The 24,340-nt window shown below is 42.5% G+C and overlaps 1 protein-coding gene across 1 annotated transcript in view; it reads left to right on the forward strand.

The window, feature by feature from the left end:
• wapla (WAPL cohesin release factor a) overlaps positions 1–23,092 on the forward strand; it is a 30,068-nt gene extending 6,976 nt beyond the window's left edge. The window contains exons 6-20 of the mRNA XM_080739854.1: positions 1,041–1,136; positions 4,444–4,605; positions 5,345–5,481; positions 7,018–7,129; positions 7,394–7,624; positions 8,649–8,760; positions 10,660–10,757; positions 10,949–11,025; positions 13,868–14,046; positions 14,952–15,067; positions 15,804–16,031; positions 16,714–16,942; positions 17,311–17,399; positions 18,711–18,806; positions 20,985–23,092. Coding sequence (XP_080595980.1) covers positions 1,041–1,136; positions 4,444–4,605; positions 5,345–5,481; positions 7,018–7,129; positions 7,394–7,624; positions 8,649–8,760; positions 10,660–10,757; positions 10,949–11,025; positions 13,868–14,046; positions 14,952–15,067; positions 15,804–16,031; positions 16,714–16,942; positions 17,311–17,399; positions 18,711–18,806; positions 20,985–21,050 — 2,028 coding nt within the window. The 3' untranslated portion in view covers positions 21,051–23,092. The remainder of the gene's footprint in view (positions 1–1,040; positions 1,137–4,443; positions 4,606–5,344; positions 5,482–7,017; positions 7,130–7,393; positions 7,625–8,648; positions 8,761–10,659; positions 10,758–10,948; positions 11,026–13,867; positions 14,047–14,951; positions 15,068–15,803; positions 16,032–16,713; positions 16,943–17,310; positions 17,400–18,710; positions 18,807–20,984) is intronic.
• Positions 23,093–24,340: the final 1,248 nt, after the last annotated feature.

The following is a 24,340-nucleotide window of genomic DNA, read 5'->3' on the forward strand; positions in this document are numbered from 1 at the left end:
TTGTTTTTCCTAACGGTAATTGCTATTGTGAGTGTTTTGTAATTACACAGACTATGCTGTTGAACGGGCAGTAATGTCTGGTTGTTATCTCAGGGTCAGGCTGATCCCCATTTGCATGACTCACCCCTGATTGGTGGTGTTTAAGTGTATTGTCATATTTGTCCCACATCACCTTGTGCGATGTCCTCGGGTTGCTTGTAAATGAACCCACAATTATCCCTGCATTCTTTGTTTTGTTTTTGCATACATCATCTAGAAAAGTTGTGTTCATTCCCCGGGTTACGTTCTTCTACAAACCAAGACATTTTGCTTTGTCACCACAGCCCAGCACTCTGGCTTGTCAAGCCTGTCTCTCGATGAAGCACTAGACATGCAGTATTTATGGGTTCTCAAGCTGCTTGTCCACAGCAGGCTTTAGGGTATGCTTGCGGCTTTTCCACAGACTACAGTTTGTGTACGAGCACAGCACTTTGGATTTTACAGGGTAGAAAGTGTGGACTCTGTGTTAATTTAAATACAATTAACACTCCAGATTCTCAGATTGTGCTGTGTGCTAGCCACAGCCCACTTGCATCGTTGCCTCGAATGAAAAACATAGCTGGCAGCAGCATGTGTTTTGAATGTTTTCTTCAACTTTTACTAAACAGATGATTGTCATTAATAAATCCCACCCATCTCTTAAAACCCTTGATAAGCTTTGTTATGCTGTAAAAAGCCCAGAGAAGAGGGAATTCCAAAGTGATCCGAAGGAATGATTATTACCACAATTTTTCAAAGTAATGCAAGCTGAAGTCTGGTCTTGCTTGTGGATAACAATCAGCAACAGCTTGCGCCATTACTCCAACCTTGTGTGAGACCGACCTTGTACAATTATGTAGGACTCCGCTTTCCCATCGCACTAACCTAAATGGGATCTAGATGTTATTAAAAGTCACACCAGTGTGGAAATACTGTAGGTTGCTGAGTCCTGTCTGGTTCCGTTTGTCATTCCTGTTTTGACTCTTGGCAAACACTCATGTAAAATCTCTCATTTCTCCCAGTCTCCTGCTAAAGCGTCTTACAACGCTCGCCACTGGAACCAGCCCGAGCCCGAAGAGATGCCTCCGCCTGCCCTGTCTCGCGCTCACACTGCTCCGGTAATATGATTCTCATGATTCTATTTGTGTTATTCTTCCACCTTCATATACAGAGACTTTGTTTACGACAGGAGTTTTTTGGACTGATAGTTTGTAAAAAGAAAAAAAGAAGAATCAAATCAATTTAACACTTTGCCGTCCGAAATAGAATGGTTGTTGGTAGATTAGCCGTGAAATTTCTATTATTATATTATGATCTGAACCGCATTCATTTTACCAGACATCCAGCGCCATATCACGTGGTCTTCATCCCCCATTACCATTCCGCGATCCGGGTTGTTTTACTCACCCCAGTTCCCAGTGAAATTCTCAATCTGCATTGGCTTAGAGTGGGAGATTCGGCTGACGCATCATGTCCCCGTGCGTTTCGCGTGCGCGATCCGTTCACGTAAATGTCCCCTCAAATAATACACGTGTGACTCAAGAGTAGAACTGAAAAGTATCGCTAGCATAGCCACCAGCACGGCTGCAGTAGAAGCACTCGTGTACAGACAGTAACCGAATGGGGGAAGGTGCCTTGGAGAAGGAAAGGGCCATGACATCACTTCATGTCAGACCAGCCATGAGCTATCAATGCACGAGTGGTGACTAGGGAAGGTTAAACGATCGCCAATTTCCGGATGAAAATCATTTATTTCGGTAAATACGGGAAAGTACGGGAAAAGACGATTGGCTGCCCCTCCCCCCCCCTAGGAAGTCCGATATAGTACGGTTTTAATATTAAGGGGCTCCCCGTGGCTTGGAAAGGGTTAAAAGGGGAGATTTGAATAAAGTTTCCGTTTTGGGAACATTTAACTTGTAAGCAAACAAAGACAAAAAACTAAAACATTTAAATCAACGGTTCTCAAACTATGGGTCGCGGCTCACGGGAAGGTGCTGTCCAGTCCACTTGACTCCCTGAATCATCCAATTCCAAACCACACGGAACCAGCAACATGGGAAAGAAGGAACACACACACACAAGCCCTTGGAACTGATTTTACTGCTGATGAATGATGTTTAGCTGTAATTATGTTTGGGTGGCTCTTAGAAGAGCTGTTTTACCCACTCCCAAGGGGGTAAAATGCATAGAACCCTCTCTGAGTTAAATGAACACTAGAAAATTGCCGCTGGAGGGGTCCTGTGTACTTTGTGCAAGCAAAAGAAAATAAGCCGATCGGTCCGCAAACTGCATTTAATTAACGATCAACGTGACTTTGCCGTTTGTGGAGGTGCTGCTTCCACCCACATTTCGACCTGTACTGTAGCCTACAGCTGCCCCTGCCGGGGTGGAAGAAAAACACACGGTGGACAAACCTTTTTGGCCTCAAAAATTAATTTGAGAGCAGGATTAATTGTGTTTTAGTGCTTTGAGCTGGAGCTACAGCTCAGCAGACCAGGAACAAGCTGCTCCATGAAAACAATCTCGTGGGGGGGCAAGTTGCGGCAGTGTTGTCCTGGCATAAAAAGTTTGAAATTATGATATATAGTGTAATATATAATTAAACTTCAAATATAGGAAAAGTAACTTTAACTGTAACTAGAAGCAGTGTTCCGAGCACAGGTCTCCACCAGGTCAGGTATGTTATTGTGGCCTCCTGGTGGCGCTAAATGTGAAAAGGTTGCCATGTCTTCTTTGGCCTTTAACAGTGAGACTGCATGCATGATTTGAGGCATTTTGATCCAAAAATGAGGTTGGCAAAAGTCGACCTGCTGGTTGCGCTATAACGGGCCAATATGAAAAGAGTGAAATTTGTTCCTTGACCTAGTGGGAGATATGAAAAATGCAGGTCAAAGGTTTTTCCTTGGCCTCTAGGGAGTGCACATACAAAGTTGTACACTGATCAGTAGAGTTATAGGTAAAAACACAAATCGGGCTGTTATAGCGCCACCATGAGGCTGATTAGATCTTTTAAAGTGGCATTTATTCCTCTGCCTGTGTATGCACAATTTCACCAAAATCGCACACTGCGTTCATGATTCAGGCATTTTATTCAAAAAACAATCCTGCAAACTTTGGAAGCCAGTTTTAGCCAATCAGGATGAAATATGGAAAATCAGACAGATCCATGTCGATCACATGACTGTAGAGATACTGGCTGTGTCCGAAATGCGGAACTCGTTCCCTACTCCCTTACCCTAAATGAGGGATCCAGATGTAGTGTACTACAGTAGTGAACTCATCAGCCCATTTCGGACACTACTCCGTCGCCATCTGGCTGCGTCATCGCTGTTGCACAGTTAAAACGCTCAGAGCACTTTGGAGCAATAAATAAAACTGATCTACAAGCTCTCGACACGACGCGAAGCGACGCGTTGTGAGCTTGTAGATCAACTCCCCCGATGCTTGTGGATTGTAAATAACATACCAACATGTTGCAGTGTTATTATGAGAAATAGACCTATATAATTATGTTTTTATTTATCGCAATCCAATAAAATAATGTTATAAAAAATAGTTTATTTTATTTAATTTGTTTTATTAATTCATGGATGAATATCTTTGTCTGTGCCACATTATTTTTTCTCACATGCAGACATACACCCATGTTTGTGATAAAATAGGTTATTCTTGCAAAATAAAATATTATTATCATGATTATCATTATCAGCTGTGGAAGGTTGGGAAGAATAGAGATAGAGATCGAAAAATAAAAGCCTCCAGCGTCTATTCTCTTCATTAACAACTTTTAGCTTTTTTCATAATTTGTTCTCTGGTGACAAGGCTGTGGACATTTGTACGAGTTGTTTTCTTTAGGTGGGTGGTTCTGCTACGGGTGGCTTTGTTGCGTTAACTCAGCAACAGGTGGCTAGGGCTAGCTGCGTTCATTGAATCGTTGCCTCCTGCCCAGAGAAAGTGCCTGCAGTGTGCATGTGCGCGTGCATAGTGCATGCGCGTGCTCAAAACGCAAGGCAGTGGCCACAGTGCATTGTGGGGCGGTAGGGCTCGAATAGTGACCATCGAATGCACCCACCGGAGATTAGCTGGTAACAAACTGGATGGATAGACGGACAGACGCACGCACGCATGGACAGGGGCAAAAACAGTCTCTCCCCATGCCTTTCGGCTGGTGGAGACAATTATAAGAAAAAAACAAAAAATGACACTTGAACAATTTCTTTTAACATAGGTTCATTTTAAGGGTTAAAATCAGCACACATTGGCACCATAATTGCAGATATCGATGTTGTCAAAATAGTCAAATAATACCTTTTATATCTTTGGGTTATAATTCTTTGTTTGTCTTGAGAGTCTGTGTAGTTGTGGATGTAATTTTCTAGACGCTTAGATTTTAAGCAGATTGTGGCTTTTTTCCCTCCCCCTCAGGCCAGTCTGTCGAGCAGCAGTAAGGACAGCAACTCCCACAAAGACGACGGCCTGTTCAAAGCACCGCCGCCGCCGCCCAAAGTCACCAAGTCGGAGACTCTCCCCACGCGACTCAACCAGGACATCATCACTGCACTCAAATGCAGAAAGGAGCACAAGGAGGTGAGCATATGGCACCCTGGAAGATGTAGTTTGTCCAAGCACGTAGCATATCTTTTATTAAGCCTTTTTTAAACACAATGGAATGAAAGGAGAACAAAAAAAGTTTCGGGACTGCCTGTGGTTTTCAGTACTTTTGTTTGCATGCTGGCTACAAATGAATCTCTTTCGTGCCCCCTGCCTGGCCAAGCTGCTGTTACCCATTTCATCATACAGGGCTAAAGGGTTGGCAATCTTTGAAGTGTGGTGTCCAGCTCGCCGTAATTCATTTGAATCGCAGTGTGGGCTGGTGGTTGCAGCGAGGAGTGTGGTGTTTCATTTAAGCTCTCTCGCCGTGCATGGTATTGGCAGATGGGTGTGTTGGCTCCAGATCAGGCCGTTAGCCGCAGAGTCCCTGAGGCAGTAGTTCTACATCTAAGATGTCGCTGCAAATGGGGCTTTTCTTAACCTCAGGTACTCTTCTAATATGCTGAGTGTGTTCACATACAGGCTCACGCACACATTGCTGATCAGGCCATAGCTCTCGAGGCTACCCTGATATTGATGACGGGTATTACCTCAGTCAGCTAATGCTGCTAATGGAACCTTATGGAGCAGAACTGCTCCACAATCAAAGCTGTTGTTTCATGCTGTGTGCATGCAGGCAGATGAGCTTGCATGCGTGCTTTGGGTCCATCTCTGGACAATGGGCATTTACTAGAGCTCTGCAATCAAATCTGTCAAATGCCCTTTCACTTCCCAGCTATACACAGTGGTGCAGCATGTGAAACACTTCAATGACGTGGTGGAGTTCGGTGAGAACCAGGAGTTCACGGACGACTTTGAGTACCTGGAGACAGGGCTGAAGAGCACCCAACCACTCAACACAAGATGCCTTAGGTAAGATAATGATGTTGCTGTAGGGGTATTGGTCTAGTACATCTTTGCCCGTTCCTGAAATCCATCCTTTGCTTTTACCCATCGTAACTGTTTGGAGCAGTTGGAAGCTATGTGCTGCTAACACCACATACTGTTTACTTTATCAGTTTCTACTCTTAGCCGTGACTCATGCAGTGTGCAATTTAGTTTGTGCTCTTGCCCTCCATTTCTATCAGCCTTTCCCATTCTTTAAAAATCTCTCTCTCTCTCTCTCTCTCTCTCTCTCTCTCTCTCTCTCTCTCTCTCTCTCTCTCTGACACTTTATATTTCATCTGTTGTGGGTAGATGATGTCGTTTTATTGTTAAGTCTTGACAAAGAAAAGGTAATAAAAATGTGCTTCTGGGGGTGCCAATAGCGAGTGGTTAAGGCGCATACCACATATCGTCGTTGTTGGGTGAAAACCTTGTATGTCCAAAACAGTTCGTTTTGCATTCATCATTTTAGAAATGATTTAAACTAGTGAAAACAGCCGATCTACAAGCACACAACGCTGCGAGGCGTTGTGTGCTTGTAGATCTGCTGTTTTCACTACTTTTGTGTGACAGACTTGTATGATGAAGCATGGCTTTACTTGCGAAAGAACGGACAAATTAGAAACTTGGTGATACGAGGTTTCCACCCGACAACGACGATGTGCTCTGATGCCTGGCAGCATGCCCCCGGTTTGATTCCTGGGCCGGTTAAACATTGGAGACTCTCTTCCTGGTTCGGTCTCTCTACACTGTAACTAAAGGCAAGAAAAGCCTGGGTGGAAAAAATTGCTTCAACTATGGAAAGCGAAGACACCTTTGTTTCAGCATTTGATCTATTGTAGATTGGAGGTTTTATAGCAAATAAGTGAGAGTATGTCACCCTCCTTATGGATTACTTTGTAATGTTAAAATCTATAACGCGCAGAGAGGGTTACAAAACACGAAAGAACCGCAGCACCGATATAAGATGAGACCTTTATTGATCCCACGAGGGAAATTCAGTCGCCAAAGACGGAATGCTTGTGGGTATTTCAGCTGGTATTGGATGGGAGTGTCTGTCTGCCTGGGGTAGTTGTCCCCTTTGGATAAATTGACTTCATAATCTTTGTAAATACTCAACTCTAGCGTGAACAAACCTGCTTAACAAGCGCACTGTTTGTGTAAGGGGGGAGGGGCAACACATGTTTCTGTCAGTGTATGTCCTCTAGTCTAGAGGGCAGAGATGAGAAGAAACAACTTTTATTGGGGCTCGATCACCGGCGTGTGGGTGCGTGTCACTGAAGTTTTCCTTTAGGCAGAGACGAGGAGAAAGAGTCAGTAAAACACACCGCTAGTACCGATGAGCAACAAGAATCACGATCAATATGTACTTGTTTAGCCTATTGGCATTTTTTATTTGAAATGGCCAACAGTGACAATACTAAACCTCATTGATTCACACAGAAGTATAGGCTGAGAAGAAGATTGAGAACCACTGGTTTAGTCCACTGTCACCCATGATCTCCTTCCCTCCTTGTCCTCCAGTATAATCAGCTTGGCCACACGGTGCGCCATGCCCAGTTTCAGAATGCACCTGCGGGCCAGAGGGAAGGTGGCACAAGTTTTCAAGATGCTCAGTGACGCTCCACAGCACCCGGTCAGTAATCTTTTGAAACTGTTCTCTGTAGACCTCTTGTGCTCTCCATCACAGTGTACATTACCAAATGGTAATGGACCTGATGGTGTTTTTGAAATAATACAGCAACAGATGGTGGACGTGCTTGCCAGGGTTCCAATTAATTCTATGTTATTTATTCATTTTTGTTCATTATATTTAGCTGAATTTCAGATATTCCCCTATAGTGTTGAGTGTGGTGAGTTAGATATTTGTTGTTTAAAAGTAAAACTCTCTCGTATATAGAACCTGGCTCTGTGCACAGCCGCCCTGATGTACATCCTGAGTCGGGACCGTCTGAACATGGACCTGGACCGGGCCTGTCTGGAGCTGATGATACACCTTTTGGATGTAGAGCAGGAACACTCGTCCCACCAGGACCAGCTGACTGCCAAGGAGGTGGGCAAGGTCAAGGAGAAGATACGAAAGCTTTGTGAGACGGTACACAACAAACACCTGGACCTTGAAAACATCACGGTGAGGAAAAATGCACCGACTCTGTAAAGTTACATGATTTTGACTTTGGCCTTCTACTGCTCCTGTTGCTGTCTATCGGTTGCTGTACTGGAGGTCTTCCACAGGTCCAAAATGACAAACGCCAACCCTAATTTGACCCATGAAATTTGTTCTAAGGTCATATTAGTTCCGCCATGTAAAAAAAAAAAAAAAAAAAGATTAAACCTAACCCGTAAAATTGTTTCGAGATCTTATCCTATCCGAGATATTATAGAACTGACCTGGTGCATGTTCCGAGAGGAAAGAGACCACCAGGCATGTGTGAATGGTCGGGTATATTATGTCATTTTAATTGCTATTATACCACTACTTTACAGTGATGGACTACTCTGTAATGGAATGTAGCCTATAATAAAATGATCCTGTCCTCTCCTATAAAATAAGATGAAATAAATGGATTCGTTACGGTAGCCTATTTTCTAGGACCCGAGGGGATCCAAGAAGGCCTACCCAGATAGTACTGAACCCATACAATATGGGTCTCTGGTATTGTCTCAAGTTTCCGGGTTTGGGTTAACCCTTAAAGACCTCAATGCTTTACACATGAACTCTTCTTTTATTTTTTATTTTATTTTATTCCCAAGAAATGTAGATGACCGTATGAAATGCTAAATTTGACTTAAATGTTTTGCCAGAGCCATACCAAGTTACTGTATATTCTGGCTCAGGAAACGCATGTAGCAGCGACCTGACTCACTCTTCAGGTCGACTGAGCAATGCAAGCAGAAATGCATGCTGTTTTTAATGCTATTTTAAAGCTTTCTTAATGACATTTTAATTGAAAACTATTAATCAAATGGCGAATACAGAAAACGTTTAATTTGGATAATCGGCATCATCAATCACTTTAACAGCTGATCTCTAAGCTACTATTGATCCTAGCTTGAAGATGCTTAAATTGCCTTTTTGACGGCATAGGATGGTGTTGTGGCTGCCTCCTGTCCAAGAGTTAAGAGATTGATGTTGATATTTTTTTATGTTTTAGTCGTGCCACTTGGCAATGGAGACGTTGCTCTCTTTGACCTCTAAGAGAGCTGGCGACTGGTTCAAAGAGGAACTCCGGCTATTGGGAGGTCTGGACCACATTGTAGACAAAGGTGTGTATGCTTTTTTAATTACGATTTCATTACATTTTTACTTTTGTTTACCGGAGAAGGTTGGCTGAGCACAAGTGCTCTTTTATCTAATCTAATCTAATCTAAATTTGGTTTGCTCATACCTTAGTTTTTGGGTCATGGCTTCGGTTAAGTTTTGGTACAGTTTGAGGATGTTTTGTAAGTAAGGGGAACAAAAAAAATGCTAATTCCCTCAATACTTTTATTTTGCCTATTGGAAAAAGAGAGTCGATATACAAGATCACAACGTTTTCCAATGCTTTTTTTTATCAGCAATTTTTGGCTTTATGAAATAATACAGCAACAGAAGGTGGAAGTGCTTGCCAGGGTTCTAATTAATTCTATGTTATTTATTCATTTTTGTTCATTATATTTAGCTGAATTCCAGCTATCCTCCCATAGTGTTGAGTGTGGTGAGCTAGATATTTGTTGTTTAAAAGTAAAACTCTCTCTCGTATATAGAACCTGGCTCTGTGCACAGCTGCCCTGATGTACACCCTTTTTTTATCAGCAATTTTTGGCTTTAGGGTACACGGTACACATCTGCATCAAAAGTATTGTAGCCAATGCATACTGAGGCATAAGACGTGTCCATTTCCCATGTCCTTGGGTTAGGGCAGTGCCAGTTGTCTGTTTGAGTGGTTGGTAGGCCTGTCACAATTATTACATAATCGTCTAATCGCAATTATTTGAGGTAATCGCAATTATTTTGCATAATCATCATAATCGTTTCCATGTTGAGAAATGTTCATAGTTTCAAACATTTTCAAAAATTAGTGGAAATAGCAGATCTGCGAGCTCACAACGCGTCGCATGTGAGCTTGTAGATCGGCTATTTCCACTATCACTGTTAATTTTTAAGTGTAAAGTTGTCAAATATGTCAGTCATTTCTTTGTATATTTAGGTTTAGGTTATGTGTCATATCTGCCATTTGCAACTTCAAAGTCTACAGGCCAAACAAAAATGTAATTGTCAACGACCAAAACACAATTAAATCGTTAATCGCAATTATTTGTGTCACAATTAATCGTCATGTAAAATGTCATAATCGTGACAGCCCTAGTGGTTGGCTCACTGGAAGAAAACTGCAAGCGAAATGCCTGCCAATTGGGGTCAACCACCTCACATCTGTCCTGTTGGTTGAGGCCTCTGTCGATGTTTTCCTCACGTCCCGACGAGGCAAATAACATTTTGAAAGGACATTGAGTGCTGACTTCTTTCTCTTTTTGAATTCTATAATTCAGACACTTTGACAGCATCATGTCAAAATGCCGCAACGAGGGGCCCCTCTCCCTTGTTCCCATAAAATGAAGTGAACGGGATGCTGACACTTCTGAAGTGTATGTGTGACTGGCGTGGCCTTACTTGTGCGGAAGAGTTTTCTCCAGCGAGCGGCAACACAGACACAGTGCCATTCCGGCAGTAAGAAATCTGTATCAAGTAATAACTCAAAATTAAATTGCAAAACTGAAAATGCCTGGGCACCCGCTGGCCTACTGGTTCAGGCGCATACCACTTAGGCATTGCCACATAGGCATGGATGACTGGCGGGTCGTCAGTTTGATTCCCGGTCCGGACAACGTTTGACGCGTGTCACTCCCCATCTCTCCCCCCATTTCCTGTCAGTCCACTGTCCTATCAAAAAGGCATAAAAAAAGAAGAAAATGCCTCAATTCACAAGTGCTTATTGAACCATGGATGGTGTATAGTATGGTTAAATGTAATACCTAAAACAGTTGAATCCTTAACGCACACTGCTCACGTGTTGTTTCTTTACGTGGGCCATCTATCTCTCCTTTCAAGTATTTCATGTCACAGATGAGCTGTAAATAGCCGTTGGCCTGCATTGTAATTTTCTGTGTCTCTTGTGTTGTAAACAGTAAAGGAGTGTGTGGAGAACATGAGCCAAGAAGATGATAAGGAGAGTCTGGTGGCCTCCTTATGGGGCGCTGAGAGATGTCTGAGAGTGCTTGAGAGTGTAAGTAACTACGCTGTGCATTCATTGTTCTTCGGCAGTGAAAAACTCCACCTTCAAAGTGACCATAAATGAATAGCAGAGTTTAGACTCAACAAATATTCACCAGTTTCCAGAGAATGCCAATGAATGTGCCTTTTCTTCCCTGATCTTTGAACCTAATACATGTACCTTGATGTCCTCACTGCCAACAGGTGACAGTTCAGAACCCAGAGAACCAGAGCTATCTGATCGCCTACAAAGACTCCCAGCTCATTGTCGCTGCCGCCAGGTGAGAACCATATTCTGTGTGTGTGTGTGTGTGTGTGTGTGTGTGTGTGTGTGTGTGTGTGTGTGTGTGTGTGTGTGTGTGTGTGTGTGTGTGTGTGTGTGTGTGTGTGTGTGTGTGTGTGTGTGTGTGTGTGTGTGTGTGTGTGTGTGGGGGGGGGGGGGGTGGGGGTGTGTGATGCATGTTCTGACTGATGTGCATGAATCGGCTGTCAAGAACGCTGTAAGCACATATCTGAAGAGGTGGAGACAATTGTCACAGTCCGAAAGACCAGACCTAGAGATGGCTAGTGGAAATTGTTAACTATCCTGTTAACTACAGAAACAGCGTTGCCATTTTCCTATAGATTTGCAGCACAGCTACTTCACAAAAAGGAAAGATCAGCTGTTAGTCAGTGCTTGTTACGTGTGATACAGACATCAGGCATACTTGCACAACTTGTTAATCATGCTACACATTTGTGACAACAATTAATACACTTAAAATACGCCGGATACACATGTATCCTCCGATCTCCCTGTCTGTTTATTGAGCCAATGTGTTGAAGCATAGAAGATTATTTAGCAGACTAAGCTGCTGTTGCTTCCATCTACAGTGCAAGCAACAAACTGGCAGCCTGTGGGCCAAATACTATTCAAAACTCTTTAAAGTATTTTGTATGCAGTTTTGAATTTGATTATGACCATTGTTTACATAAATTCTTGTCATTGTGTGTTGCATTAATACATCATTCATGCACAATGATTTTCTTCGCTGATGCGATTATTACAATAGAATAATGGGTTGCTGCGAGCTGCTCCTCATGCTGATCAGCGTATTGATTTTGAGCGCTCAACTCTGTCAACCGGAAACGTTCACACAGTGCTTGCAACTGTTATGTTAATACTGCATGCCATGTCAGTAATACTTAGTCACCATAGAGTCATTAGAAAGACTCATGCATGCAGCTTGTTTTTCTTGCTATTTCTGGTGAACGTTTGGCTTGTATCAGAACAATAAATGGTGACATTTGCTTATTGCTATTAATTGCCTGCATTTCCCCAGAGAAAAACAACACTGTTACACAAAAATGGTGGGAGGCTGGATTAGGTCATATATATATATAGTGTGTGGTGCCAGGCCATGTAGGGCTTTAAACACTAGATTCTAAATTTGACTGGCAGCCAATGAAGGTGCTATCATAAGCTGCTCAATGATTAGCGTGCATTTGTTATGATTGGCTGCAAGTCGTACGATTACAGCCATGAAGTGTGTGATATATTTACTTTACAGTAACGTGATGCCCCCTCAGTTCCCCCGTCCCTGGCTGGCTTCTATATCCACCCAGTTGGACATTGTATCATGCACTTGTGTTATGAGTGTCACTCATTCAGAAAAAAAGGCCTGAACAGACCAAGCACAGCAGTCTTGTCTTGACTAACTGCGACTACGTCTGGAACTCAGATCGGGTGATGTCTCATGCACATAATACAGCACTGTTCTGTGGCTGCCTGTGTGAGAGGACATAACTCTCCTTATCATAATGAATAACATTATAACCCTACCCCACCTAAATTAGCACATATAGTACTTTTTTATTATGGGAAAACCTGGTCTGAGAACCTGGGCTTGACTTTTAGATCTCCCTGTTCCAAAACCTCTACCATTTCCCTCTCACACATTAGCTAAGAAGAAAAGCCTGCCTGCACTTTGTTTAAGGCAATGCAAAATGCTTCATAAAGTCATATGACACAATGTGTTGTGCATCCTATAGGATGCAGGCATATAGACTATATGTAACACACCGATGCCCATTTAAAATGCTGCCTTTTACACTGATAGCTGACATGTTGGCTCAACAACCACATAATCACAATGTCCTTGGTCTGATCATTTCTAGCTTGGGACCTATGTCCTGCCTGTATCTACTATTCAATCAAACCAGAAAGATGCAATCCTGGGAAATTGCAAGTGTGGTTGCCCTGACGCAAGTCACAAGGAATCCGCTGGGAAATCTATTCTGTCTTTTACGATTTGTCTCTTTCATCCCATATATGGATATCTCTGTATCTGTCAGTCCGTGTCCCTATTTGAGCTGTGCTAAACATTCTGTCCGTGGCCCATTTATGTCCATATATGGAGATCCCCGATGTCATCAATAATAAGCCCATATCTTGGAATACCCATTATGCCCAATGCCCATACATGGACATACTGTGTCAGTCTCATGGGGTCTTTGACGCCAGACATCATCTCCATATTTGGGAAAAGTTAAATGTTTGGATTTTCCCATTCAAGGCAATGGAGAAAGAATTCATGAAAAAATGTATATAAATTAATCTATTTAAACCATGTATTAGCGTGGTAACCACACTAATTAAGAGTAGCTTAAAATAAATGCTGCCTTCGTGGCAAGCATACTCCACTGTCTGGATCTTTAGCTTTGCCCTGTCTCATATGTTTGTCCCTCTTATCGGCACTTAGTTGACACACGCCATAGGTGTCAGGTCGGTGTCAAACGAAGCCGGTTACCCTCTGGTTGCCTCCTGTTGGGGGGTGGCGTGTGATCTTGTTAGTATGATAATCTAACCTCTGCTCTGTCTCACCCAATCTCCTCCATCTCCCTTCACGCACGTTGTCTCAATCTCCCTCCTGTCTTCGTTCCGGCCCGCTCCATCTCAACCTCCTCACTCATTCAATCTCCTGTGTTTCTTTTATTTCCCCTCCCTCACTCTCTATCATCCCTCCCCTTGATCTTTCGCGCCACTCCGCCCCCCACCCCAACCACCACAAAACGACTCTTTCAATTACCCTCGCTGTACCTTCCCTCACCCGCTGTCTCTGTGTGTGTCTTGTCTGTTTCCAGAGGCTTGCGGCACTGTGAAGACATGATCCAACGCTACAGCAGGGAGCTCAATAACAGCTCGCTGTCATCATCGACGGGCACAGCGCTGCCCCACTGCAGCTTCAGCAATGTGGGCAAGGCTGTAGAGGACTGCATGAGGGCCGTCATAGGAGTCCTGCTCAACCTCACTCACGACAACGGTATGCTGTCACATGCATTTAGACCCACCAACATGGGAACGAAAAGACTAAAACATGTGCTGCCTATAACTACAAAGTGGAGTCTAATACCATGTCACAGATAATGTTTTGAAGCAATCGTTTCCATTAACAAAAAAGTCCTGCACATTGCTCTTGTTCAGTAGACTATTTTTTTATTTAAATTAACAGACGTTTCTGTCATCAAGAGGGTTTTTTTTTTTTTTTTTTCGTGCATGGAAATAATTCTTTCATGATTGCTTCAGTTTTCACTGTCCCAACGCACCTGCATCTGAATTAAGTGGATGTGTGAATGCTTCCTTTACAAAGATAACGTATTAACAGTGAGCAGACGTTTTGAGCTGCCAGCATCATACATTTCTATGAGCGCTCCTCTTCACACCGAGCATCACGTTTCGGCGCCCTCGGCTTCCAGTGCCTCAGGCAGAAAACAGGTCAATGTTTAGGAGCGGCGCGCCACTTGTCAATGTCAATTTCCTATGCAGAGGGTTGGAGACACAGGCTTCTCTCAATGCATTTGAAACACTCTGGACATGATATTCAAAGCGCTTTGTCATTCAAAAAACTTTGGATACAGCCCCTTAGGTTGCATTTCATGCTGTTTTAGTTCATTATTTTTGCTTTGCCTGTAGCCTATTCTCTAGTGTAAGTGAACTTTTATTTTTAACCGTTAATAACCCTAATGTGCATTATTTACAACTTCACCAAAAAGTAACACTTCGGGTAATCATTAATTAATTTGCCTTTCAGGTCAGATAACTTTAACTTATTATAACGTAATGTTATGGTCGAAGTTAATGGCACAGATTAATCAAATTATTTACAGAGTAATTGCTTCTGAAGGAGCAGAGAAACAAATGCTTAAGTAATGAGGTTTCTGTCTGCAGAGTGGGGAAGCACCAAGACAGGTGAACAGGACCTGCTGATTGTAACAGCTCTCAACTGTGTCCTGCGGGCACCACGCTACATTCCCGCGGAGCAGCGCTTCGACGTGCGAGTCCTGGTAAGAAGCTCACTGCAGATTACCTCCTGGAAGGAAAGGCAGCTCAGTAATTAACCCATTTAGGCCTAGAATTATTGAATGCTTTAACCAGAGAAAAATAGCAGATATACAAGCTCACAGCGCGGCACCGAGTGCCGCGCTGCGAGCTTGTAGATCTGCTATTTTTGAAAAAGTCGTGAAAATGTGTGCAAATCTTTGAATATATGTATTTTCAAAGCGAACGTTTGTAACTCAAATTTTGCTTCTGGGTGGTCCCTGGAACTAGATATTTTGAAATGGGGGTCCGTGGCCAAATAAATATCATTTTGGGGGTCCTTCACATGAAAAGGTTTGAGCACCACTGACACAGTAGTCTCAAGAAAAGACTAACTGAGCTCCAGTTAAGTGAAAAGGACCTTTTCTTTGACGATGGCTGGCCAGATTGCTGACATAGAAACATAGGGTTTTTCCAAAAATCTTAGAAGGATTCAAAAGACACTTATAGAATCGGGTCAAAATTCTAATTTTCACGATTTTTCAAAAATAGCAGATCTACAAGTTCGCAACTCGGTGCCGCGCTGTGAGCTTGTATATCTGCTATTTTTTTATATTTAAAGCATAAAATATTGCGTCATAATGTGTTCAGGCCTTATTGGGTTAAAAGAACACTGCAAGAAAGACAGCAGAAAGGTTATCCTATTTGCATGTGGCCTCACTCTTTCTGTCTCTCTGTATCCTATCCCATCCTTTGCTCCAGGGCCTGGGCCTGCTTATTAATCTGGTGGAGTACAGTGCCAGGAACCGCCACTATCTGGTGGACATGGACTACATTCACACCGACGGCTGTCTAGAAGACAGCCTGGTGCAGCCCTCCGAACCCACAGCGCCTGAGACAGGGGAGTCGGTGCCGACGTGCCCGGCTGAAACCCAGGGAGACACGGCTGACAAGCCCAAGACCTCCGGAGCCCTGGCTGCCCTGGTGAAGGTAGGTAGTTGTGCCAGCTGACATTATAGCGTAAACATAAACAGATTTACTTTCTTTTCTTCAGCAGCTGTAGGCAAATCTTTTTAGTTTTTTTGTTATGTGATTGTGAAATAAAGAAAATGTAGCTGTGAGCTGTGCATGAAGTTGAATTTATTAAGGAATAACAAAAAAAGTATAACTTTGCTATAATATGCAGGTATCAAGGAAGTCTCAAATGGCCTATTCCATTTACATTGCCTGTATCGCTCCACATGAGCTTCTATCCATCAATTCTAAGTTTAATGCCAAAGAGGCAGACTTAAGCCTCCTCCTCTGTATTCAACTTCCTAACCTCACAAAGCTATCTTAATTGAATTTATTAATGCTGCTAGAACCGAACAAGCTGCTCACTTGTCCTTGACAGAGTCTACTACTTTGCAATGTGCCTTACAGACGATATTTGGGAATGCTTTAAAGTATGTTGACCGTGGTCTGTCAGGATAGTTTGAACTTCTTGTTATCCAGCTGTGAGAATGCTTAAAATACTAATGCGTTGTACCCATTAGTAATACTCCCAAGGCTAGGGTTTTTGACCTCGCTTACAGGGACGTGCACCCTTTTGAATTATTAATAAAAGAGCCTCCCGCATTAGTCCAGGCCAGTTGCTGAATGTACGCCGTGTCTGCCCTCTGTCTCTTCCAAGCACTTACTAGAGAGGGAGCAGGCCGCCATCCTGGCCGAAGCAAAAACCGATGACCTGATCTGCGAGGCTCCCAAACCGGCCGACCAGAGCGGAGAGTGGCAGGAAACCACATCCGGGGAGATCCAATGGGTGACTGCAGAGACGGTAGAGACGCCAGAGGGCCAGAATGACAAGAAAGTTGAGGAGAAGAAGGAGGAGGAAGAAGACGAAGAGTTGGACCTAAACAAAGGTAGGAGGATGATAACTCTTTTCTTTCCCTTCTTTGTGTTGAGAGATGCATAATGAGAATTACGAACTTGATATTTAACAACTTTTTAATCATCACTCTCCCCTGAGAATACAATAAAACAAAAACTAAGATTATAATTATTGATTCTTAAATGAGTTTTTTCTTGTTTTATTGTGAATTAATGGTACTTTCCCCTTTTTATTTGCATCATAAATCAACAATGACTCAATAGTGCACTTACTTTCCCAGCCTAATTCGTACCTGCATGGTTGCACTGTCATGGGATTGTTTGAGACAGTCTGCCTTAGAAATATTACTTTAACTATAACCTTTTGAAAGTAATTTTAAACATTTTCTGTGGGTTGTAGCTCTACAGCATGCTGGCAAGCACATGGAAGACAGCATCGTGGCCTCCTACACCGCTCTGCTGTTGGGCTGCCTCTGTCAGGGGAGCCAGGTAAGGTCACACTGGAACAATTGGTATTATTGAAGGGGAGGAATAATAATCGAGTTTCCGAACTTTTTTGCTGAGTTTATGACTAAATGTAATAATTAAAATGCAGTAAGCTACGGTTAAGTATTAGATAAACATCAGTCTAAAACCTTTAATTAGTATGCTGAAATTTAGATAAACATTCCACACATTTTAATGGGGACTGCCCATAAGTCCGAAGGTTCATTAGTCCGAAGGTTCATTAGTCCGAAGGTTCATTAGTCCAAATTTAGTTAGTGTTACTTAGGTTAGGGTTAGGGTTAGAGTTAGTCATAGTATTCTTAACAAATTCGGACTAATGAACCTTCGGACTAATGAAACTTTGGACCAATGCCATGGCACCATTTTAATGCTACATAATTTAAATCCTGTTTCACCTACCTGCACCATCAATTTGCATGAGAGAGGGGAAAAAAAAGTCAGGTCCACCAATCCCTCAAGAACAGAGACAATTTGTCACTTTCATCTGATAATTCAAGTAAACGTTGAGTGTTGCCACTGCAAAGTTTATGCACACACAAATGAGTGCTCTGGAGAAATAACTAGAAAGGTGAAATTGCAAGTGTGGTTGCCCCATGCAGTCGTGAGTTGAGGCTGCAAGACTGAGGAATATGCTGGGAGGAATAGCGTTGGAAGCCATGCAACATGCGATTCAAATTTGGTGCTCATCGGATCCTGCGTTTGTGGTGTATGCCATTTGTTATTAAGAAATAGGCCCCTCCCACACATTACTCCTGAGATCTTGTGTTTTTCATTTTGAGGGGATTGATCTCCCAAAATATCATGTTATTGCATCAAACGGTTACATTTTGCGCATTTGTGGCACCCCTATGGGTCAAAGTGGAAATGCTTTTGATGCTTGTCCCTTTTATGCCCATTTATAGACATGACTTGTGCTGCCAAAACTGTGGTAGGAGTAGCGGGTTTAAGTTTTGGGTGTGTTGCTATGGTAGTATTCTTTCTGCAAGTCTGTGAGCATACCTACAGTAACTTGCTGTTGATCATCCTGTTTACTATCTCTTTTCACCTAAAGTCTCTGTGCGCCTCCCCTGCAATGCTCTGGCATGCATCACACGTTGAAATCCCCCGTTCTAGAACCTTGACAGTACCTGTGATACCAATGATTCTGTTGTATTCAGAGTCTAAGTGTTTATCCATACTTAGTGCAATATCACTTATCCACTTAGCAGGTGCAAAACAAATGGAGGCTATGCTAAACACAAACGATTAAAAGTGTGCCTTTGTTCTGTTTGTGTTTCTCATCGGTCCCCCCAGATCAATGTCACTACTGTGAGAGAGCACCTGCCTAAAGGAGATTTCTCCATTATGACGGAAATGCTGAAAAAGTTCTTGAACTTCATGAACCTCACTGTGAGTATTCATTTCCTGTTGTCATGACTACATGCCATCTGACAGAAGATGTGTTTCAACACTTCAATATATTCAGCTTTATATCAGTTTCAACAGTTGATATACAGTATGGAGAAAATTCATTTACTGCCATTTCCCGTTATTCTCGTTGTTCCAGGCCCTTTCCCGAGCTATTAGATTAATTCGATTTAATTCAAAACCATAAAAAATCGGATTGCCGATCGGTCGGAAACGGATATGCTTTGTCGAAAGTTTTTTAATGGCAGTAAATGAGTTAACTATGTACAAAAAGTACAAGTATACCTTGATTGCAGGCAAGTAATTTGACACAGAACCACACAGTACCTCACTGGAATCTCTATGGGAACATCTTTCCCTTTGTTTAAAACACCAGGCCTTTTAAACTCTTCCAAGATCTAATGTTGCAAACGCATCTTACTTAAATTCTCAGCCCTTCACAGACATGTCTAACTCGATGTGAAAATACTGATACAGACAAGGAGGGCTTTTACACCCGTTTACTTCTGTTAGGAAAGGTTGGAGGGAGTGTACAGTGTCAACTGGTTTAAAGAGCAATTTCCTTGATAAGTTGACCAAAGCTTCTGAGCTCGAGCTCTTTTTAAATGTCACCCCATCTGCTATATTGTTGCCAAAGAAGTATATTGAGTGTGACAGAAGGAGCCAAATAAAAAGGTCTTTAAAGGCATGCATGCACACATGGCGCTGAGGTAGCTTCCTTATAATAGTGGAGGATTATGCATTTTCCATTTCCTTATAGCACTCGTCACTTCGCTGCCTGCCAACCATAACAATACATATAACAGCAAAGCAACACATCTTACACCTTATCCTACTTTTAATTAGGGATGTAAAAAGGTGTCCAAAATGAAAATCGTTTTTTTTTTCTCCATGTAAAAAAAAGTTATCAACATAAATGTTGCAGAACAATAACGACTCCAATAAGGTCCTTTTGTAAAATCAACACTTATGTAATTATCCCCCTATATTATTAAGAAATTATTTATTTTCTGGACAAAAGGTACATTTTAGACGTGACTGATCAGCCTGATGGCTCTGATCATCTCTCCCATAGCATGTGTGGTCACTGGTCATGACAGAAAATAACCAATCTATAAGCTCACAACGCGTTGTGGACGCAGCGGACTTTACGTTAGCATCCATGCTAAAGTGCATGCTAACTTCCTATTACCTGTACCTTTATGCTAATGGTTAGACAGCCTCTACAAAACTGTGCTTTTGTCCACACTTCCATCCGACTGCTTTGCAAATGTAAATCCACAGCGACAAGCAAGCAACGCTGTGCATACATGTACTGTATGCATGCTCCTCACTGGGGAGTGAGCAATGAGCATGCATACGGTAAACACCATAGTGTTATGAAAGAGACTGACTGGCTTTCAATGTCTGTGCGCTGCATGGTGCGCTGTTGATGCTGGTGTTGCGCTATTATCGGTCCGTGTGAAACTTTGCCGGTGAAAAAGGTTTGCGGTTAAAAAAATAAAAAATAAAACGTTTAATTACATTTTGATATTCGATTTTGATCTCATAAACGACTATTCGAATAGTCGAATATTCGTTTACTTCCCTACTTTTAACTCATTTGCTGCTATGGCCGAAAATCCCGAAAAAATCCCGTTGTACCGCCCTGCCATGCCCGTAGAACCCGGAAATGTCCCGTTTTTGGGAGGAAAAAAACAAAAGAATTTTGACCCCAAAAAATGTAGTAGGCATGATAGCAATCGCGAAATTGCATGTTTAACCCCCATAGCAACCCCATCTTTCAAACATGGCAGCCATCTTTGTTTACATTTTAGGAAAACATAATGGCTGCTATCTCATGAATGCCTGAACGGATTTCCATTCGGATTTTTTTGTTTGAAAGCTGTGAGCAATGTGGACACACGTGGTTTTATCTAGGCATGGGTGTGCATGATCCGTGCACTATGAATTACATGGAAGTCTATGGAGACAGGGGCATATGAGAGTACGAAGGTATTGTTAAATGGCAGCAAATTAGTTGATACAACCCAAAATCCAAATCTTAACTATAAAATGGCTATTTCTATAAGTGGGCTGCCAAAAACGGCCCCACCCCCCATCCAAGCTTGGACAGCTTAACATTTTGTTTTTTTATTCTCCTTTGTCCTGCATGCACAGTGTTCGGTGGGCACCACAGGACAGAAGTCTATCTCTCGGGTCATCGACTACCTGGAGCACCTTTAACAGGCCACGAGATGGCTAACTCATACACTCTCAACACCACACAAGGGGTGGCTGTGGTTCGGCAAAACGTGTCCACTTGACCACATAAGCGGTCACGAGAGTCTCCACTGTGTCTCTTTGACCTCCTCCCCCCTCTGATCACTCAAACCGGTGTTCACTGCTGTGTGTGTATATGCACATATACTCACACAGACACACACATGCACTCGTTACTACAAATGTCCTAGCAGCACCCAGAGCACAGCCTGAACCAAAGTTATGATAGCCAACATGGACACACAGAATCCTTCAGCCTGCTTCATTAAAAAAAACACATGGAGTCGAACGACCCCACCCCAATTAGCGTGGTCCTCAGGTTACCAGGAATCAGCCAGAGGATGGGGGGGCTGGACCAGAGAGGAGCCTCGAGCCACCCTGGCTTCTACGCAGTGATTGGCCTTATTCTTTGAGGTCGAGCCTGGTCTCTGCAAACATTTGGGGTGCCAGATACCTCTGTGCAGCAACAACGATAACCCCCAAGTTGGAGTGCGATTCCTGAAATTGGAATTGCAGTGGATCATTGCATTTTAATCTCTCCGTGTCCACATTTGAAGCCAAGGGTGAAATCATTGATTAACATGAAATGGCGACACAAATCATTTTCATAGAAGTTAGAATGATGTCTCTATGTTAACATGCGTGTGGAACAAATTGAATGCATAAATCTATTTACCTACACATTTGCTATTGGCTCGAGATGGTTGCGGATAAGGGAAAGAACTTAAGCTTTGATTTTATTATGCTCTGATGATTGTGCCCATTGTCTTGCTAAGCTGTGCGAGGTAGTGAGTCAAAAGACAGGCATCCTCTGATCATTAGATATTTTATTTTCCTAAGGGGCATGTTATTTTTTTTTTCTTTTCCTAATGAAATAGTTTTAATGGAATCAGCAGGTCTGTGTGATATCAAGTCCATATTTTATTGACTGATAATGGCACTTGAAAATGCTGTTATGATTTTATGAATGTTTGACTCCTTGCCCATTAATTTTAAACGGCTTTCTGAATAAATTCCCATAAATTTTACGCAATGTAATTATACTTTTAAGCTTTTCCTTTTGTACAAAGGATGTAATAGATTTACTCAAGTGATTGAGGTTTGTGTTTCCCTTTGAATTATAGCAATGAAGTTTTTAATTTTAATTTCTTCCAACTTTGTGGGTTTTAGCTATTTAATTTGTATGTTTTTTGCTTCCTTTGTAAAGGCAACGTCTTTAACTGATCATGTAACATGCCACTCCTTCCTGAAGATTTCACATTCACCTTTTAGTTCCGTGTGAGATGGAAAACGTGGCTGGACAAGAGCTGTATCCTCTGCTGTTTAACTGTTTTGGACTGTAAGCCATGTCCGATGGGTAGAATTCGTAGCGCAGCATAACTTGCTGCATTGGAATATCGAAATGTATCGCTCCGTGACTGACAAGTTAAAGCGGCGGTCTTGAAGGCCTCAAACATGTCCACGTATGTTCAGCCACTCCTAGCCTAGTTCCCCCATCTCCTGATGCCCCCACACAGACACACACTTAAAGCTCCCATTCAGTTAATCTGTACCCTTTTCAAACTTGTCTGTCCTTTATGAGTCATGTCCTGTGTCCCTTGTACGATCACTGATTGAATGACAGCCATACCTGATTAATTAATATAAGCAGATTGTTTTAGTTTTTCTTTTTTTTTCTTTTTTTTTAGTGCTGCAGTAAACATACAGCTGTATGTGTTAACTGTAAATGAATTTACCGTTGCAAAATCTGGTCTCGGATGGAAATTTTAGAATGTATATACTCCTGTACATATTACGGACATTTAAAAATGCTTAGACTACTTTTTTCCCGAAGCTGATATTTTTTTATTTTTTATTTTTCTGAGTTGTCATTGGAAAAAGAGAAAAACACAAACCTGCAGGGAGAGGAAAAAAAAGTTTGTACCAGTTTCAAGGACTTTGTCTTTGGTTGTGTAAATAGCTGTATCTCAGAAAGAAAAAAAAAAGTTGCTACTTTGAGTACACTCCCCATGTGTCTCTGTCTCTTCTATGATTTCAAAAGTGGGAATGCCTTTGCTCTGGTTTCCAGAGTAGTTGTCTGGCCTTTTGTGTATTCAATGCTGTTGGATGTAAACACTTCCAAAAAAATTGTTGTTTGGTCTCCTATTGGCATTCATGTTGTGAGCAACAGCCGTAGACTGCCTGCCTGTATTCCACTGTGTACTTTAGAGCCTTTTCTCTCTTGAGTGCGTGTACATGAGTGAAAGAGATGTCTTCACACTCCTCACGTCCCCCTGTTTGTTTACCCCCATCCCTGGCAAACTTACAGGGTGCACTCAGAGGCAAAGTGAGTCTAAACCGCACTTGTGAGCCGTGACAGTCTGATGGAGCCCATCGGCTTGACTGACTGCTGCATAATGGAAACAATGGCTCCATGTTGGAGCCACAGTTTTTTAAGCAAACAAATCACCCCGGGGCCTGGCGGGCACAAGAGTATTTGGTAGCCTTGATCCATCGAGCACAACAGTCGTGTCAACATCACCGGATGCAGTCAGACAACTGCAATTGTTTGAACCTGACAATAATTAAATGATTTGTCTTCCGTTTCTGCCCAATATGCAGATATGAAGATTGCCATGCAGCCATCAAATTCACTAACAATCTGTTGTGAATTTGACAAGCAGATTTAGGGAAGGAAATGCAAGGGAATGAGGTTTGACACATCAGGACTTGGACACTGGATTGTCATTATTTCCCACTTGTCAATCAAATGTACATCTGCGGAGAACTATCCATCCCTCTATCTCTCATGCACCAAAGTCTGACCAGACATTTCCCTGTGTAGCTTCTAAATCTGTCCAGTTTGACTTTCTCGTGTCCTTTTACTTTCACCTCTCCTGCTGCTTCCCTAGCTCCCTCTGCTATGTAGCATAGTGGAGGGAGAGGTTCAGAAAGGAGCTACTGTTTCCCATACTTCCCTCTTTGAAAGTGTGGTCCAGGGTCCCCAGCCACATGCGTAGTACATTTTTACTCCTACGGCCGAAAGAAAGTCAATTGGGGCATCCATGGCATGGAGAAGTTCTAAAACTCCCTCTTGTTAGGCAACACAATTAATTACTTTATAGTGAATCTGTGGTAAATATCAGACAGATCATGTAGGCCATCTGATGAATCTTTTTTCCCCCATTTCTAAGAGCAGTCTGTCTGTTCATTAGCTCATATCCAGAGAGGATGTTGGGGAGCCTTTTCACCACTAGGTGGTGTTGGCACACAGG

This window comes from Nannobrachium achirus, assembly GCF_963921795.1.
Source record: "Nannobrachium achirus genome assembly, chromosome: 13".
Classification (NCBI taxonomy): domain Eukaryota; kingdom Metazoa; phylum Chordata; class Actinopteri; order Myctophiformes; family Myctophidae; genus Nannobrachium; species Nannobrachium achirus.